The sequence below is a fragment of the Carettochelys insculpta genome, chromosome 5 (assembly GCF_033958435.1).
Source record: "Carettochelys insculpta isolate YL-2023 chromosome 5, ASM3395843v1, whole genome shotgun sequence".
NCBI lineage: Eukaryota > Metazoa > Chordata > Testudines > Carettochelyidae > Carettochelys > Carettochelys insculpta.
In genome coordinates, this window is record NC_134141.1 from 127,903,148 (window position 1) to 127,922,067 (window position 18,920).

At 41.0% G+C, this 18,920-nt stretch overlaps 1 protein-coding gene across 5 annotated transcripts in view; it reads left to right on the plus strand.

The window, feature by feature from the left end:
- Positions 1-18,920, plus strand: part of UNC13B (unc-13 homolog B) — a 343,577-nt gene that overhangs the window by 148,201 nt on the left and 176,456 nt on the right. For 4 of the 5 annotated variants that reach the window (XM_074995889.1, XM_074995890.1, XM_074995892.1 and 1 more), the window contains 2 exons: positions 8,275-8,613; positions 11,245-11,335. In XM_074995889.1, the coding sequence (XP_074851990.1) occupies positions 8,275-8,613; positions 11,245-11,335 (430 nt within the window). Of the gene's footprint in view, positions 1-8,274; positions 8,614-11,244; positions 11,336-12,014; positions 12,046-18,920 lie in introns of those variants that run through there. The other variant, XM_074995893.1, reaches the window with a different exon arrangement.

Below are 18,920 nucleotides of genomic sequence, written 5' to 3' on the forward strand. Positions count from 1 at the left end.
AGAAGTACCAAAAAAACCCATCATAAAAGAGGAGCAAACCAATGAAGCAAAGTATCCCATCAGTGCTCGTGAGACAAACAAAAGTGGGAAATCTTCTGAAGAGAACATGGTCACTAGTGGTGTTCCTGAAGGTAGCCAGAATGAAACTAAAAATAAGGCAGAACTTAACACTAGAAACAATTCTGGGTCTTCAATCTTTGGTAAACTTGCAAACTCTGTTAGTTCCTTTAGTTTGAAAGCCAATATTGAGGGTTTGGTAGTACCCAAGCAGCAGGGGGTGATGCAGAAGTCTACAGATTTTCATCATGTGGCACATCAGTCTGATGTAATTATAGAGGAGGGCATAACTATTTCAGGAGATCATTGTCCTACAGGAAATGAACTGGAAAACAGGTCAAGTGGAAGTAAAGTGGAGGATCATCCACAGCCTCCAGAGGAAGGTCCAGCATCTGATAACTTTTTCAGTCCGCTCAAAAAATCCTTCAGTCAGTTATTGCTTCCTTCAGCTGAATCTGTGCAAAAAGAAACCTCATCGGGACTCTCAAAAGGCCACAGATCTGAAGGTGATGTCAGACAAAGCAGTTCCCCAAATGAGCATTCCTTCCCATTTACTAGTAAACTACAGATTCCATTTTTTAGTGGCTTCCACTTTTCAGACAAGCAACAGAACAGAAAAGAGAAGGGAAAAATCTTTCCTTCTCTGTTTAAATTTGCTTCTGCAGAAAATCTAGTAGCCTCAAAAAATCAAACCAGTCAGAGTTTTAGTGACATAACTTCAGCTGTTAAAGAGGAAAACAGAAGTAGTTGTTCAGGAAATGCCAAATGTTACTCATTACAATCTACTTCAGTTCCAAATATACCAAATCATGAAGAGGAACCTATAAGACTAAAACACATTAAGGAAAGCAATGCATGTGCCCGAGAAAGTGCCTCGCCCACATTTAAAGTTATGGACACACAGCATTCATCTGTGAATGTTCATGAAAAAAGTAGACCTGTAAAACAGGATATGACGACATTAGAAAGTCCCAGCACAACAGATTTAAAATCCTTCTCTTCTGGTGGCATGAGAGACTGTAAAAAAATGGATGATCCACAGAGGAAAAAAACACAACCAGGTTTGCTTTTGGGACGTTTTTGGTTTTCTTCTCCTGAAGATACTTCCAATAGGCAGGAGTTGAATGTTAAAAATGCAAGTGACAACCAAAAGAACAGTTCACCTGGGTTATTCTCTGGGATATTTAAATTTGCTTCAAGTGAGGATGTGTCTGACAGTAAACAAGATCAGACGAGGTCAAATTCACTAGGCATCATGAAGTTTTTTGATAGGAATGAGGAGTCTTACCTAGAAAAAAAATCCAAGAGTTCATACATAAATTCTGATGCTCAAGGAATCACACTGGAAAAACAAGAATCATCCGGCTTTTTAAAAAGTTTCATATTCAAACCCAAAGAAAAACACCATGGTACAAAAGTGACTGAATCTTCCGGAACTAGTGACCATTTACCTAACATAATAGTGAACAAAACAGAGGAATACCAAATTCCTTATTATGGACGCTCTGCATCTCAGAATGATCTGTGTTCTCAACAGAAGGCACAAGACTTATCTGGGAAATCAATAATTGGGAGGCAAGTCCTTAATGAAGACACAGAATTTAAAATGTATCATCATCGTCATCGTCATCGTCAGACTTTCGTAACTGAAGGATCTAATGAATTTAACGTTTCTTTGTTGAATGGCAAGACCTACAACATACCGGAGCAGTATCCAACATTTGAAGAAACAAGAAGTCATTCTATCTTTGAATGGGAGTATGACACGGGAGAATTTTCTGCTGATGCTCCAGAAATAGCATTTCCAATTTATAACATCCTAAACCAGAACTATAATCTACCCAGGGAGTTTTTGGACTGGTCTATATCAAATGATACAGTAGTGAATCTATGTAAAAAGGATGGAAATGCAAATATAATGGACTGGAGAGCAAATACAAATTGTGATGGACAGAGTATAGATTTAAGTGTATTGTCCTATGAATCCTTTGATCAGTTAGTGTTTCAAGAAGTCTGTTCAGAAGAAAATGACAGGTGGGCATCTAGTTCTCTTGATGGAAGTGGCAGTAATCTTCCACCTTTTGAAACAGACTGTAGCTGCTCGTTAGAAGAGTTGCCTATGGACTTAACCTATTCGTCTGGTTGTGATGGAGCTATGTGGACTTTAATTGACCAAGAGTCTATAAGTATGGATGAAAGTTTTGTATATTCCACTTACAGTCAAGAATATGAGCGCTGGCTGACACTGCTTGAGCATGGTGTATGGTGGCCATCAGAAGATGGTGATTGTGGCTATTACATGTATAGTGACGGTCAGTTTGTCTATTCGCTGCTCACTGATCCTACAGGACAGTATGTCTATGTATGTGCACCTGAACAGTACTCGTGCCAAGAATATTGGAACTATAACCCTCAGATGGATTCAGTTCCCAGGGCAATGCTGGATGATAACATGATTGCTGTGTGTGGTTTCAAAGTCCCTCTTGGCAGTGAAGATGAACTATTGTGGTTTGCTGAAGAGGAGCAGTTAGATAATTACTTTATAAACAAGCCTCTTGATTTGTCTGTAGCTTTGCAAAGAAGTGATCAGCTAATGAACATGAATTTGGAGACCTTTTCACAAATGTTTGAAGAATCTATTTATAGCCAGCGAGAGCAGCCATTAGATTTTTCAGGTTATAAACTTCGAAAACTCAAAGTGGATTTGAGACCTGAAAGGGAAACTGGGTGTTACGCAGAAGAACCTTCCCTAACCCTGGATCTCAGAACACATTCCAAAGTGACTTCTAGCTGTGTGTTAAGTAAGGAGGCTGATATCAAGCAATCACACAAAACCATCCCTATAACAACTTCTGAGAGTGGGTCATTAGGTTTTTTTGGCTTACATCCGTTTCAGTCTTCTAATAAAACAAATGAACCTTCTGTATCTGCTGAAAGTTGGACAGAAGGTAAAAAGATGGCAGAAGGTAAACAAACACCAGTGAACAAAGTCACATCTTTATTTTCTACTTTGGGGGGTCTGATTGGAAAGGCTTCAGGTTCCGACATTGAGTTTTTGGAGGACTCTACCGTGAAGAAAACAAGTACACAGTCAAAATTATCTGGACATACAAATGAGCTGTCATTGGCATCAAAATTAGGGGATGATGCACAAACTTGGCAAAAGACTCCCACTGAGCCTGAAATAGGGAGAAATAGTGCAGCAGAATTTCATAAATTCAGCTCTATTGGAAATGAAAAGCATGGATTTACTCAACCTAAAAGCACCCATGTGAAAAAGCAAGCGCTAACAAAATTCCCTTCTCAACCAAGTGAAAGCACTCCTGATAGCAAACTGAACAGAGCCAATAACACCATTACGACAAGTCTAGTTTCAAATCATCTTGGACCCCAACTAAGCAGTGAGGAGCACAAGAAACCTCGGACAAAGCAGAACCAGTCATCCACGGAGTCAGAGGAAACTTTATTTAAAAGTGCCCTGAGACTCTTTAGTTTAGGAGAAGATTCTTCTGGAAGTTCGGCAGCTGACAAAAATCAAGCTTCTGGATTTTTTGACTTCTTTAAAACACAGGTAAACAAAGGGCCCCAGTCACCTTCAAATCTGGAAAAAAATGAAAATAATAAAACACCTCGGGAGAGAAAAGAGACGTCAGGCATTTCATCATTGTTTGGTTCCCGTGGGGATATCTTTAAAGGAGATTCAAGCACCTCTCAACAATTGGAAAATACCATTGTTCTACCAAAACCCGATCATGGAGTTCCCATCGAGTTCAGAGAGAAGCTTGAGAAGCCAGGCGGCCAGCCAAGTGTCGTGCAGACCTTCTCTCCTGCCACAGTGGGAGAGGTTAGAAAGGAGACTCTGAACAAGCAGACCTCGCCGAGTCACAGTATACAAGTTGAGCCACCAAGCAGAAAGGTAACAGAGGAGAGTGCTAGTAAAGACTCTGGAAATGCATTGCACAGGCCAGTACATACAGGTCTCAAAATCAGTCGCCTGAGAGAACCCCCCTTACAAGATAGTAGTGCATCAGTGGGTATGCCAGAGCACCAAGGAGATAATCTTACCAGTTTGGTACCTGGTAAAGCGAAACAAAGCAAGCCAGACCAGACATGTGGAGAGTCATGGTTTAGCTTGCCTTTCAGTTCTTCAAATGTCACCACTTCGAGACCACAGCCAACCCAACCCTCGGCTAGAGGTGTATTCTCTTTGTTCAGTGGCTCAGAGACTGCTACACCCTCGGTGTCTGCTGCTTATCACCCTAAGGCTAAGCAGCTAGAAACAGAAGGGCTATTTAAGCTTCCCTCCATCTTTTCAACTGCTCCTTCTGTCAAGAAAAATGTGCCACAGAGTAGCTCCAGCTTTAGTTTCTTCAATCTGACATCTTTTTTGGATGAAAAACCACAAACTCCTCCCGAGAAGGAAAATGTCGTCAAACATGCTCTGCAAGCAAAGCCTAGGTTGCTTGTGAAGCAAAGCACTTCTGTTGACTCTAGTATCAGAGTGACCACGCAACAAGCCTTCAACAGTAAAAAAGAGGCATTGGTTGGCAAACAAGAGACATGGAACAACTTTCCCAGCTATGACAATGAATTAAACGTTCCTGAGGCAGAGCGTTCAGTAGAAAGTTTTGCTGAGGTAAGCAAAGAGGGTACTGTGGAAAAGCTTCCACAGACTGAGGCGAAAGCTGAAATAAAGCCAGTTTCTTCTGATCCTTCGAGTGATGTTTCTAAGTTACATGCAGTCAGTGAGTCCTTTTCTCCAGAGTTTCAGGAGCCAAAGGCACATCGTCCAGATAGCCCCAGAAAGGAAGAGTGTATTACACCTTTGTCAACGAAGGAAGATTATTCACATTCAAAAGGCCAGTCCCCTGAAAACAGAGCTGACAGTTCAGTCTCAGATGAAAAAAACATTCTCACAAATTTAAATTACTTAAATGTTACCAAAAATGTATCAAGGGAGTTAGTCTCTGAAGAAAAATTGAATGTACCCAAGCATAAATTACCTGGGCTCAAATTACCTGAGCATACCTCAGGAGAGAGATTAAAACAGACACAGGAGTCGGAGTCTTTCTCAAAAGAGCCAGAAATGTCTAATTTGCAAAACAAGCCCAAGGAACATGATAATGACAAATCAGTACTGGATTCTTCAGTGGAAATATTTTCAAACTTCATGACAAAAGTGAAATCTCCAGGAACTTTTTCTGGCTTGTTCTCCCATTCTCAAACTCCAGCTGCTCCTAATGCTCAAAAGAAAAGCTCCTCTTTTTTTCGTCTCTCCTCTCTCCCAAGTGGCCCACCTCCAACTTTCACAAATGATCTCTTTGGCATTTTTAAAGGTGCAAAAGAAACATCAAAAGAAGAGGTTTATTTGAAATCCCCTGCAAAACCTCAGGAAAGCAATAGTGCAAAGGACACCACAGGGTCAATTCTTGGAAAAGATTCCGAACAGTTAGAAGAAATATCCACATCACAAGTGTCTGAAATAAAGACCAGCAATTCTCTGAAAGAAACTCAGACATCTGAGTCAGAAGAGAACACCACGGCAGTTTCTAGTGTGCAAAAAGAGCCTGGAGAAAATGAAAATGTTGAAACCACTCAAGAAAAGTCTCTGCTAAATGCTTCCGAAATGCTGCCTTCAGGTGAAGAACAGATTCCTGAAGCACCTCACTCGAATGGTAATTTGCAGTACTCTGTGGAGTTGGGGAATTCTGACCGGTGCCATTCAGACTTGGACAGTGCAATTGGTACAGAACAGACGACAGCTGACCAGACAGAGCTCCATTTGTGCCACTTAGAAGTGGGCACTACACACGTAACAGAAGAGCGAACAGCTCCCATTGAGGCAGATGCTAACTTCTCCCATGCTGACCTAAATAGTGTGCTTGAACTGGAACCCAGAGCTCTAGTTAATGAGACAAGTGCAAATCTGTGCCCATCAAATCTAAGTACTTCTCTTGAAACAGGACTAGTCGCTCCAGGGGATCAGGCAGGCGTTAATGCCTACCCATCAGATGTGAACAGAACCCTTGAAATAGAACCCAAAGCTCTTGCCGATGTGATTAATGTTGTTTTGTCCCAGCCAGATGTGAATAGGACTCCTGAACTGGGACAGAACATTCCTGTTGAGCCAAAAGAGCATTTCACAATGAATGAAACAACTGCGGGAGGAGCTAGTTCCAAATGTGATTTGAATAAACTGCATAAGCCAGCTAACGTTCCTACAGAGGCAGGTAGCAGTAGACCCATGTTTGAAATACCAGGTATACCTACTTGGTCAAAATTTAGTTTTGTGTCATCTTCTTCTGAGGGTGGAAAGCCATTTGGGTCCTTCTTTTCACAACAGCCGCCTTCCGCAAGTAAAACTGCAACAGATCCAGGCCTCATGCACACTTTTAAGAAGTTTTCTTCAACTTTGTTTGAAGGAGGTAATGAAGAAAAGCCAGATGGTGTCCAAGGGGCAGTGTTTGGCAAGAAGTTAGATTTTTCATTTCCTTGGCAAAAAGACAAAGAGACGTCTGTCAAGAGCGAACCGGATGTGCAGCCGCAGTTCTCGTCAAAGCCAGATGGGAAGGTGCTGGGAACAATCAGTGCAGATGGGAATTCAAAATCTTCTGTATCTAATCAGCTAGATGATCCAAACGCTGAATCAGGTTTGTCAACTGAGCTGCCTGACGTGGTAAGTGCTGAACTCTCTGAAGAACCCCCAGGAACCAGCACTGTTGATGTGTCCAGCAAACAGTTAAAAGACAACGTTGCTGAAGAATCTGAAGGCCAGCAAAGCATGCTTTCCAGTAAACTGTCTTGCCTGCCTTCTGTGGAAGAAGCAGCAGTAAAATTACCACATCAGGAGGAGTCCGAGCAGGTGGATCTTGTTTCTTGTCCAAACAGGGTAGCACTTCATCCTGGATCACAGGCAGCAGATGTGAATGGCATGGAACCATCAACTAAAAAAAGGCCAGTTACAAAAGAAGCATGATAAATGGTTTTAAGCAATTGACCATTTATAATGCAAGTGCCTTAGCAGTAGATACCAGTGTTTGTGTTACTGTCCTTAGCTCAATTTCATGCCTATTTATGATCAGCTTTTTGCAGTATTACTTGTAGTTGACATAAGAGGATGCTTTTAAGTGTAGTCATTAGGTTAATACCAAGTCCTCATATTATTTTTTTCTCAACTTCCTCTGCTTTTGTGATTTGTGAGAATATAGTTAGTTTGCTTATGTCCTCCCTTTTTGTGTTCTGTCTCAGTGAAATGAGATGGTCTGTATTTCTTACATTACCCTTTCATAACTTAATTCTTTGATAAAAATCTGTTATATACACACACACACACCAGGTTCTGCTCACTTGTTTAGTAATGATTATTTAGTATTCCCTGAAAAAACATTTGTAACCTTAGATAATACCATGCTGTGCCTAGAAAACAAGGTGGTTATTTTTAAAATAGATAACTAGGCTTTTAAATCATTTAAGCTTAATTTGTAATACTTATAGAACTATTTTGAGTACCTTCTGATTTTTCAGACTTCTTAACATTTCCAAAGGTGGCAATGAAGGTATTTACAGGCTAAACTGTGAGGCTGTGATTAATTAAAATCTGTACAAAATCTGCATATTTCAAGCAATAAAGGATGTTGCTGAGTAAGTTTTGTGGTAGTTCATGAACTTCTATTATGTCGTGTGCAATATTCCAAATTATAATTGCATTAGCAAATCTCTACCATGTGTGAAACTAAATTCACATCTCAGAGAGACAGATTTTTTGCTACAGATTGTGGCAGCAGTGAAATTAATGGGGAGAAGTAGAGCAGAGCATCCAAAATAGTGGAAGGTGAACTAACTTCCTTTCTGCTTCCCACATGCACATTTCTACTCTCCTGTGTTGACTAGAATTCCTTCATTGTCAACTCGGACTGGATTTCATTAGAAGGGGGAATAGCACACTGCTGGGGTGATGGTTTTTACAGATTTGGGTAGTGTACCAATAGACACCAATCACTAGGTTTATGCTCAAGTTATGATTTAGGTTTGATTAGTTCAGGGATTAATGTGGTTTGATAACACACTTCTAGCAAGACAGAATATAGGAAAAATTTTACACTAAATGTATTGTGTTATAATTTCCATGCAGATTGTGAGTCACTAAACTTGCTGTTTGTTGCCTGTTTACTCCTTGATGTTGTTTTTTTGACTTATATCTCTCTTATTCCCTCTCAGTCCTGCTGGAAGTAGCAGGTCTGGCTCCTCATGTAATGTCAGCCAGGGAAGCTCTCAGCGGAGTGAGCTGGAACATTACCATGACAGCGTCCATGGCTCCGAGCAAGAGGATGAACATCCGGAAGAGGAATCTAATCATTCCTACCCTAGCTCTGGCAGCCACCAGCAGGATGGCCAGGTGTGGCACAGTGAGCAGGAAGAACGCTGTGAGCATCACAGTGAAGCAACAGAAGAGGAGAAGATCTGTGAGAGACAAGAGAAAACTCCAGATCATTCTGCATCCATATTAACCCCACAACTTGAGAAGCCCAAGGATCTCCCTGCAGCATGGCCGGAGAGGTAAATGCAGTGTACAGGAGACACGTTCAGTATGTCAGACTGAAGTAAGAGAAGGTGGTAACTTGCAGAGAAGTTCATTTTCAGGCATTGGCATTGATGTCCTCTGGTTAACTAAGTTGGAAGGAAGTCTGCAATATCCACACTTCAAATTCTTCCCAGACAGATCAGCTGATCACATTGACGTGCTGTGTTCTGATAAATGTCTTTATGCTCAGTGGCAGATGTTGTGGAAAACCAAACTATAGGTATGGTGGATCGCTGAATGCAAGCACTCCCCTTCAGTTATCTAGCACCTCATTAGCAATATGCTTTCCTCCCTTTTTGATGAGTGGTCTAGGAGGCAGGTCTGGAATAGCAGCATTGCTCATAAGTGTAAAAAACATTAGTTTATCTTCACATTTGCAAACACAACCTCTTTAGTGACAGTAAATTGTGGTAGGGGACACTTCATCCATCCAGATTTCAAAGGATTGGAAATGAGGTATTCAGAGGGAAAAACTTGTGCATTTTTTCCGCACCTTTATATTGCATTCAACACTACTGACATCACGTGCCAAAAAACTCATGCCCATCTCCAGCAGGTATCAAAAAGCAGGATATGGAACTAGCACTGCAACAGGTGACCTCAGAGTTTAGTACCCTGAGTTCAGCACATCTGATTGTTAGATATTACGTGCATTTGGGGAGTTAAAGCACTTCTGACAATTTGTAGTCCAGCACAGCTGTGAGCAAGTGTCTGCGGAGCCCTACAGGGAAAGCAAAAGAGCAGCGGATCTGATTATTTACACCATTATCATGTGGCTCTATATGAATAAGCAAATTTTCCCGCCCTGGTTCGCTGCTATTTTTCCTCCGCTGTTTAACCTGTACTGTAACGTGCCACGCTTTTTTTTTTTTCCCTAGTAGCGAAGAAAGCCCTTCGCTGTGTGTCTCCCTTCAGCTGAAGCAGAAATACTCCTAGGCTTAAATCTGCTCTACACATATGTTTTGCTTAGCGGGAAGGGTGGGTGACTCCATACAAAAAAGTTAAGTGGATCCAAGACCCTAGAGTGGAGGCAGCTATACTGGTATCAAGGTGCCTTATTTCAGCATAATCATTCCTTTGCTTTTAAAGAAGGTTAAGGGGCGACTTGATTACAGTCTATAAGTACCTACATTTGGGAACAAACACTTTATAACGGGCTCTGCAATCTAGCCAAGAAAGAGGAAACATGATGCAGAGGCCAGTAGTTGAAGCTAGACAACTTAATCCTAAACATAAGGAAGGGGCATGGTAATGAATGAGTTGGGAAGAGGCTAATGAGGCACTGCCATGAGCATGCAGACCCTCATTAGCATAATGGTGGCCACATACGATTCGAAAGTGCTGCTTTCGAATCATGCACCACCTGTGTAGATGAGGGCCTTTCGAAAGGACTCCCAGTCCTCGATAGCCCCTTCTTGCTATTTGGTGTTGACGCAGTCAAGGTGTAAATTGTTCACAGTTAGAGAAATTAGCCATTGGAAAGACTTATCCAGGGTTGTGATGGCATCTCCATTCCTGTCAACTTTTTAAATCAAGATTGAATGGTTAAAAGCTCTGCTCTAGGAATTATTTTGGGGCAGTTCTCTGGCCTGTGTTATACAGGGGATCAGACAAGCTAAAACAATGGAACCTGGACACTATGAATAAGAACGAATTATACATATGTAAGCACCTTTAGGCTAGCATACTTCAGTGTGTGCAGTTTTGGTGTAGCCAAGCCCTGAGATTGGAAATCTAGAAGGACCTCACCAAAGTTTTATGACTAACTTTGCTCACCACCTTCAGACTTGATCCTGCCTCCCTATTGCAAATCTCCAAAATTCTTTCCCCTGAAATAACTGTTTGCTAATTGTTTACATTGTTGACAGTTGTTATGTGTGTCTGGCTTTTTACCGACACGTAAAGACCCAGTGCCTTCCCCTTAGTGCTTGCCATGTAAAGGGGCAATGTACAAAGTGAGTGTGATGTGAGGCAAGAGAGAATGTGTACAAGTACTTGATGGGTGGTCATAATGTAGAAGTATTAACAACCTCAATGTCTGAAGGACAGGTGTGTGCTCACCCTGCAGGGCATGGGGCTAGTGGCCATAATGTGATGGATTGCATTTGTCACTAACGTCTCCCCCACTCCATTACAACCCGCTCCCCTGTGCTGCTTTTAACATTTCAACTCTCTAAGCAATTTGCAGACTCTTTTTAAAAGCTACACTTTATTTCCTTCCCTCGTGTGGAATTTCTCAAAATAAAATAAAATCAGGAAGAAGTTTGTCTCATTACCTTGTTATCAATATTATCAAGTTATCAATATTCAGAATAGTTGCTTTATCCCATTAGAAGGGCAGGAATCACTCTTGTCTATATTTTAATCTCTCACCTATTTTCATTTCATGCTTCCGATCCCTAAGTGCCCTAAACTGGCATTTCCTACATGGGAGTACCTTTGGGATTTGTGTGGCTTTCTGACATACTGGCTATTCATGTGCCTCCTCAGCTGTAATTGTATTTGTACTGGACAACTCCAGTTCCTTGACAATAGTGCCACATTTGGAATGAATATATTTCACAGTTTTCCTATTTCTAAAATTGTTCTCATGGCTTTGTTTTAAGATGCCTCAATGAAAAGGAACCGCCACCGTTTTCCCTCGCAAGAGCTTGCTGGCTCCGAGCAGTTAACAAAATACGGCTACGGCTTCAGGAGGTGAGCTGACATGTTACTTTGCTTCACTCCTCTCTGCTTGCTAATTTTTGAGATCTGTGGCTACAGACCCACTTTTTCTTCCTTTGTGGAACATTTCTTAGTTGAGTTTCTATTTGCAAAAGTTCACAGCATGCAGAGCTGGAATCTGCATATTTCACTGAGGCCTGTAGTTTTAGAGCCACTTAAAAGAAATACTTTGGTAGACTTGATAGTTGGGTAGTTGGACGCTCCAGAAAACCTTTTAACTCAGACATGGTGCAGAATATTCAAGATAAAGATGCAGAATCTTTCTAATGTGTATAAAATGTATTTGAAGCCAACAGGTATGGCAGCTAGATAACTTGGGAGTGAGTAATTGTGTACTTGGATCAGGTCACAATTCAGACTGTGTGTTTGAACTTGTCAGAGTTTCTTGTTAGCTCAGTAGGATTGTTTCTCTTGTCGTGCAGAATTGTTTCCTGAGAAGCTTCGCATCACTCATTTTGTAAATCTATAAGAGATACGGTTAGGTGGTGAATACCCTGACAGCTCAGAGAATGGGTTTGGGTAACACTATTATTGAGAAGTACAAAAGGAACAAGGGAGGGTTCTTCTGCATCTAGAGTGTTCTGATTTGAAAAGCATGAAAGCAGTTTCCTGTAGGAGTTTTACACGCTTTTATCCTGTGTCCAGTCACGGAGCGTATCTGGTGTGTTCAGTTTCTACAGATGGTAAGCTGTTGCCTGCTAGCAGAAGCACACGCTTCTGTGTCTTCCCTTTCATATGTGGTCTTTTTCTCTGTCTGCTTTGTAATGGTATGCGTGTTACAATTATATCTACCTGCTTGAAGGTTTGACAGCTGTGCAATAACATCCTGCATGTGGTACAGTCAAGTACCAGAATTTGTTCGTATTGCTTTCCTCCCTTTTTGGATCTGTTTCAAGTATGTGTCCTGGGAGATGAGAGCTATTTGTCTTGTTCACAGTTCCATCTTTGGTTCGTGTTAGTCATAATCAGGATCCCTTTTCCACACATACTTGACATCTGTGGTGCATCAAATGATGGTGCTTTTACTATTTTAAGGTCAGTGAAAGTATGTTTCTCTTTGTGACTGGCCACACTGAGCACGATATGTATCAAACTTGAGGGACAAAACTGGCAGGGCTCATTGGGCACAGGTGTTGAGAAGGAAGGAAGTTTAGGTTTAGCTAACATCATAGGGTACAGACTATCTGCATACAAAATTAAAACATAATTTAGTTCTGCAGTAAGGTATGGAGAATATGATGAAATGATCCAAGCTGAAGAATATGAAATAAATTTTAGTGCCTGTACCTACTACCATGGAGATTCCCCTGTATCACCCTGTGTCAGTGGATCTCTGGCCTTATGTGGAAGGACCACTTACAGATGTGAGAGGCAAATTCAGTATTTGCATCCATTGAAAGCTTTCACCTTCCGCTGATGGGATTGGTAGACACACCAATGGCTGATTATTGCAATTCTGGTTTTGGAAGAGTAGCCACATGTCCATTACGCAGTGTTCTGTTCTGGGAAATTCCTCTTGTAGATACTTGAACAGGTTATAATAACTTTTCATTGCTAATCATCTGGGTAGGCATTTGAGCCAGTAGCCTAGGGATGGAAGCCTCCATATGTGATCATCAGTCCAGCGTCCCACCTAGGAAAGGAATTAGCTCTCATGTGAGTGTTATACATACATCCTACAGCTTTATGAGTCAGTGAGAGAATAAGATTTTCATGTAAGATTTAATAGACACAGAGTGGCACAGTGTGTTGTAAATACACAAATTACTGAAAGCACTTTCTTCCAGTGCATATTGCATTTATCTGTGTATTTTGTTAGTTCAGTGAACCCCTTGGAATGGAGACTTTGAGGGTCAGAATATTTCCCCATTTCCAAGCTGGTTTGTCCGCCCATTACTGCAGTCATGTAAATAACATTTAGCTTTAATCATTCCAGAATCAAATCAGGGTTTTTAGCTGAGCAAGGGCAGGACCAACTACTGTCTAGACCATCTGTGATAGACACTTATCTAACCTGTTCTTAAATATCTCCAGAGATGGAGATTCCACAACCTCCCCAGGCAATTTATTCCAGTGTTTGACCACCCTGACAGTTAGGAACTTCTTCCTAATGTCCAAGCTAAACCTCCCTTGCTGCAGTTTAAACCCGTTGCCTCTTGTTCTATCCTCAGAGGCCAAGAAGAACAAGTTTTCTTCCTCCTCCTGTCCTGTCCTTTGCACTTGCACTGGAATGGCAGGACACTTTATAACGTTGTGTAGGAGGTTCAGTCTCTTTGGCATTTCCCATCATTGGTCAAGAACAATAGGTGAGGGACTGATTGGTGCCGGTTGTGATTGATCATGCGTGAGCTGCAGACTTCTCTAGTCGGAACTGGACTGAGACCCGCAGGACAACAAGCAGCAATTGGAATGCTGGCTGCTTGCCATTATTAGTAATCAGGGTTGGATCTGAATTGGTGACCCAGAGGTGAAGCTCTACATATGCAGTTTCCAAGCTCCTGAACTATTTGTAGTGTACTGACTGCTAATGATTTCCATGGAATTTGATACATTTGTACTATTTTACTCCTACTTGATGGCTTTTTTAAAAAATAAATTCTTTGTAAATGTCTTTTGCCAATATCCCAAAGATGAGTAAGCTGTGCCTTTCCAAACCTTCCCACGCAGTAACAGAAAAGTGAGTTTTAGCTCTCTCTATTTCTGAAAATACCCTTTTCTTAAGGGTTGCCATAGCTTTGTTATTACATGGAGAATTTCATTGCCATCTGGAAGACTTTTGTGTTGTATCTGGCAGGGTTGCCTCTAGTTCTCATAAATATCACAGAGCAAATTATGCAATGCTGGGAAAAAATGTAGAGATTTTCTCTGCTTTAGCTTTCTGCCTTCCTCAAAGATCCCCTTGGTACCATTGACAGAACAGTTAGGCTAGGGATTGTTTGACCTTATGATACACTACTCGTATGACGTTCAAGGATTTTCATTTACATTTACGCTTAAACTGCATTTAATCTGTACTTCAGATCCTCCTTTCTCAAATGGGAATAAAGATTGAACCGCTCTAATCTGGCACACTCTTGTCCTGCCACATCAATAATCTGTCATGATTTTAGTTTGCTGGGTAAGCACTTTTATCATGGGTGTATCCAAGTTTCCTGTGGTCCCATAAGGTTTGTTTGCATCCACCAGTCCTGCCTCTGTGTTCTGTGCTGTTACTTAGTTTTAATTTACCCCTAAATGTCTTCTAAGAGTCCAGTAAGCAGTGGAATTGTTGGTAATGCTGCTAGACAATATTGACCTCCCATGGTCTGGCAAATTTTCTTGTTCTGCGGTGGTCAGGTCCTGAGGGTTTAGAGCGTTTCAGCCTGTACTATCTCATGCTTTGTAGGAGTGTTGTGAGGATAAATCAATGAATACCTGGGAAGCAGCTGGCTACTGAAGTGATGAAGGCTATGTAAGAATGGACTATGAGCATGCTCCATAAATTATTCTCTAACTAATGAGCAGCCCAGTCTTGTGCCATAGCAGAAGCAATCTGCCAAGCAGAAACTCAGCCTCCAAAATATCTTCACAAAGCACCACCTTGCTTCATTACACCTCTGCTTAGTTAACGGGTTCTTTGTTATAGTACTTAAGGAATGTGCATTGATTAATTCTTATGCTGACTGCCAGTCATTGTGCAATTAGTAGCGACTCAGTGGATTTACCCTGCATGACGGTAAGAGAAATTTCATCTCTCCTGTCAGCATATCAAAGGGTGGCACATACACCAACGCAAAAACCTACTCTCACACTTCTTATTTAGGAATACATTTAGAGACTTACCATCAATTGGTAACTTGATTTACATGGAACATTCATAGAATGACAGCATTAGTCAAGGAATAATTTCCCATGACTACACAGTGGTAATAGTTTTACATATTCATTAATGGTGCAGTTATGAGTTTGAACAGTTTTGTATGGACTAATCTCTGATAGGAAAGATCTGCAGTCATACTTCTTTTGAATAAGAGAAACTGAAAAGCATGAAAATTTTCATTGTGGGCGGATAGGATGCTGAGCTAGATGGGCCTTGAGTTTGACCTGGTATGGCCATTCTTATGGCCTTAGATAAGTCTCTTTCTTGGGAAATAGATATCTGGCTAGAAAGCTTTTCCGAACAACCAGTACAACTGGAAACCTTAATTGCTAACAGGATTTCCTGTAAGTGTCTCTAAACATTGTAGTGCACTAGCAATCCACTTTAATTTCCCTTCATTGCCTACTTCAGAAGATACCACCATTGAAATTATGGAGTGTTTGTCCCATACACGGCTGCACACCTTGAACAGGTCTTACAGAGCTAAATTCGAGTCTAAATTATCCATTTCTTGTTGGAACTGAACTAGCATCAAGTATAGATGAAATCTTACAGGAAATATTTGCAGATAACTTTTTTGAGATCAATACGAATTACTGTGGCACCTTCTAGACTAACAGGTATTTTGGAGCATAAGCTTTTGTGTGCAAAGACCTGCTTCGTCAGATGCATCTGATGAAAGCTTATGCTCCAAAATATGTGTTAGTCTAGAAGGTGCCACAGGGACTTCTTGCTCTTTTTGAAGATACAGGCTAACTCAGCTACCTCTCTGATCTTTTTAGAGATGCGATAATTCCCGTATTGGGTTGATGACTTTCTCTTTAAGCTGTTGAACCTTTTCATTTCTAGCTTCCTGTAAGCTTGTGGGCCAACTACAGCAATTGTATGTTAAATTAAGAGTAATGGAGTCCACATCTACTCCTGGGACTAAGTCCTCTTTACAGCAGACCCCAGACTGTGTCAAGCCCCTCGAATATTGGATGAGGTAGCCACTGCTAACTTTTGCTTTAAGAATCTCCTCTTTTCCTTCCATTCCCTTCCCACTCCTCTATAGAAGCAGAAGATGATGCAGAGGGAGACACGGGTGAGGGTTTCCAATCACAGTGTAATCAGCTTTCTAAAAAGAGCGTTGGCTTTCAGGAAATCCAGACTTCACAAGTTTTTTTTAGGCTTAGCGTGGGAGTCGGGGGTTCTGTTGCCCAGTTTTGTATATCGCTGAAACAATCTGCATGAGAGAAGCTGCACTGCAATAGCAGTGGTGGGTCCTGACTTAAAAGCTAAGGTTTTAAACTCTCCCTCCCCTCAAAGCCGAACAAGTAGCACATGACAGTTGCAGGAAGGAGCATTAGGTGTTAATTTTGGACAAACAGACCTTTAACGTCATTCTTATATGTTCAAAGCCATGCTGCAGCTCAGGCAAAAAGCCTGCTCTGGCATATGCTGTGGTTTTTTTTTATCACTTAGTGCTGTTTATTTCCATTTTTCCTGTTTTCCATATATATATATATATATGGATTTTGTCACATGGCATATTTTATTATGTGTAGGGGGAGAGGCCATGCATGTTTCTGTGGAAACCTGTGCAACAGCATAAGATAGTTATTTAATCACAAGCTAATTAGAAGATGCTGAGTATCTGGATTTAAATGGTCAAGAGAAGTATTTTTCTGGGTATTTTGCATGTTACAGGTTGACTGGACGTTGTGTGAAGTACTTACCTGTTTGTTTTAAATCTGCCGCCTATTCATTTGAAGACCCCTAATTCTCCAGTGATGACAATTTCCTTTCTTCACACCAGTCATGAATTTATGGACCTCTGTCATAGCCCCCTTTTAATCATCTCTCTTCCAAGCTGTAAAGTCCCAGGCTTTTAAACCTCTGCTCATATGCAAGCTGTTCTCTACCCATTATGAATTTTGTTGTCCTTTTCTGAACCTTTTCCAGTTCTAGTAAGTCCTTTTGAGATGGGAGAACCACATCTGCAGGCAGTATTTAAGAAGTGTGCATCTTATGGATATATACAGAGGCAATATGGTATTTTTCTGTCTTATTATCTGTCACTTCTCTAGGGATTCCCAACATACTGTTAATTTTTGACTGCCATTGCACATTGAGTGGATGTTTTCAGAGAGCAATCCACAATGACACCAAGATGTCTCTCAAGTGGGAGCAGCTAATTTAGACCTTGTAGTTTTATAGGTATAGTTAGAATTATGTTTTCTAATTTATATTATTTTCTATCAACACTGAATTAACTCTGCAATTTTGTTGCCCAGTCTTCCAGATTTGAGATCCCTTTTGTAACTTCTCTGTTTGCTTTTGATTTCACGATCTTGAGTAGGTTGGTATCATCTTTCAGTTTTACCACCTTGCGTTATACGTGCTTTTCAAGATCTTTTTCAGTACATTCAGCAGTCCTGGTTCTAGCAGAGATCCCTGGGGACACCACTGTTTATCTCCCTCAATTCTGAAAAATATCAATTAATTCTTACCTGTCATTTCCTGTCTTTTACTGATCCAGGAGAGGACTTTCCTTCTGATCACATGGCAGCTTAGTTTGCTTAAGAGCCTTTGGTGAGGGATCTTTTCTGTGTGGAAATCTAAATACCTTATATCCACTGGATGCGCCTTTGTCCACATGCTTGTTGGCCCCCTCAGAGAATTTTAGTAGATTTGCAAGGCATGATTTCTCCTTACAACAATATTTTCTCTCCCCCCAGCAAATTGTGTTCATTGCTATGTCTGATAATTCTGTTCTTTACTGTAGTTTCAACCATTTTTTTCTGTTACTAAAATTATTCTTGCTAAGCTATAATAGCCAGGATGGTCTTGGTAGCCTTTTTAAAAAAATTGGACATCACATCAGCTATCCTCCAGTCATCTGGTATAGAAGCTAATTTAAATAATAGGTCACTTACCATAGTTAGTAGTTTTTTTGCAATTTTGCATTTGAATTTCTTCAGACCTCTGGAGTGAATACCATCTGGTCCTGTGGCTTATTACTGTTTAATCTGGTTGTTGCAAAACTTCCTCTAATTACACCTCAGTCTGGGGCACTTCCTCACGTGTCACCTAAGAATGGCGGCTCAGGCTTGGGAATCTCCCTTGTATCTTCAGCCATGACCTGATACAAAGAGTTACTTCTCTGTGATGGCCTTGTCATGCATGCTCTGCTAGCTTCTCAGCCTTCCAGCGGCCCCTCTGGTTGTTGAGCAGAAGAGAAGAACACGTAATGTCAGAGACAATCCTTTGTTGTGTATCATCTCAGACCCAATGGGAAGAGCAACTCTCTGAGAACTACAGTATTTAGTAACCAAGTCCTGTTTTAGATGGGAATAATTAGTAGGAGAAGATGAATGCTTGGTAGAAATAAAAGATCCCCATTTCTTTTAAAGGGCTGTCTGGGCAATGATCTCCAAGTGTAAAAATGTGGATGTGGCATGCGAACATGCCTGTGTTCTTCATTGGGATAACCACTAACATTGCCCAGGATATTTAAAGACCCTATTCAGGGCAAGAATTGCAAACGAAGCTTTGGGTCTGAGATTTTGAAAACTTTGGTTGGTTGATTTTTTTTTTTTTTTTGAAAGAGAGAGAGAAAGTTTGAGAGGGCCAGCAGCAGGCTAGTGAACTTTTTTGATGTAACAACTAGAAGTCCTTTGCCACCTTATAGACTAACAGATATTTTGGAGCATAAGC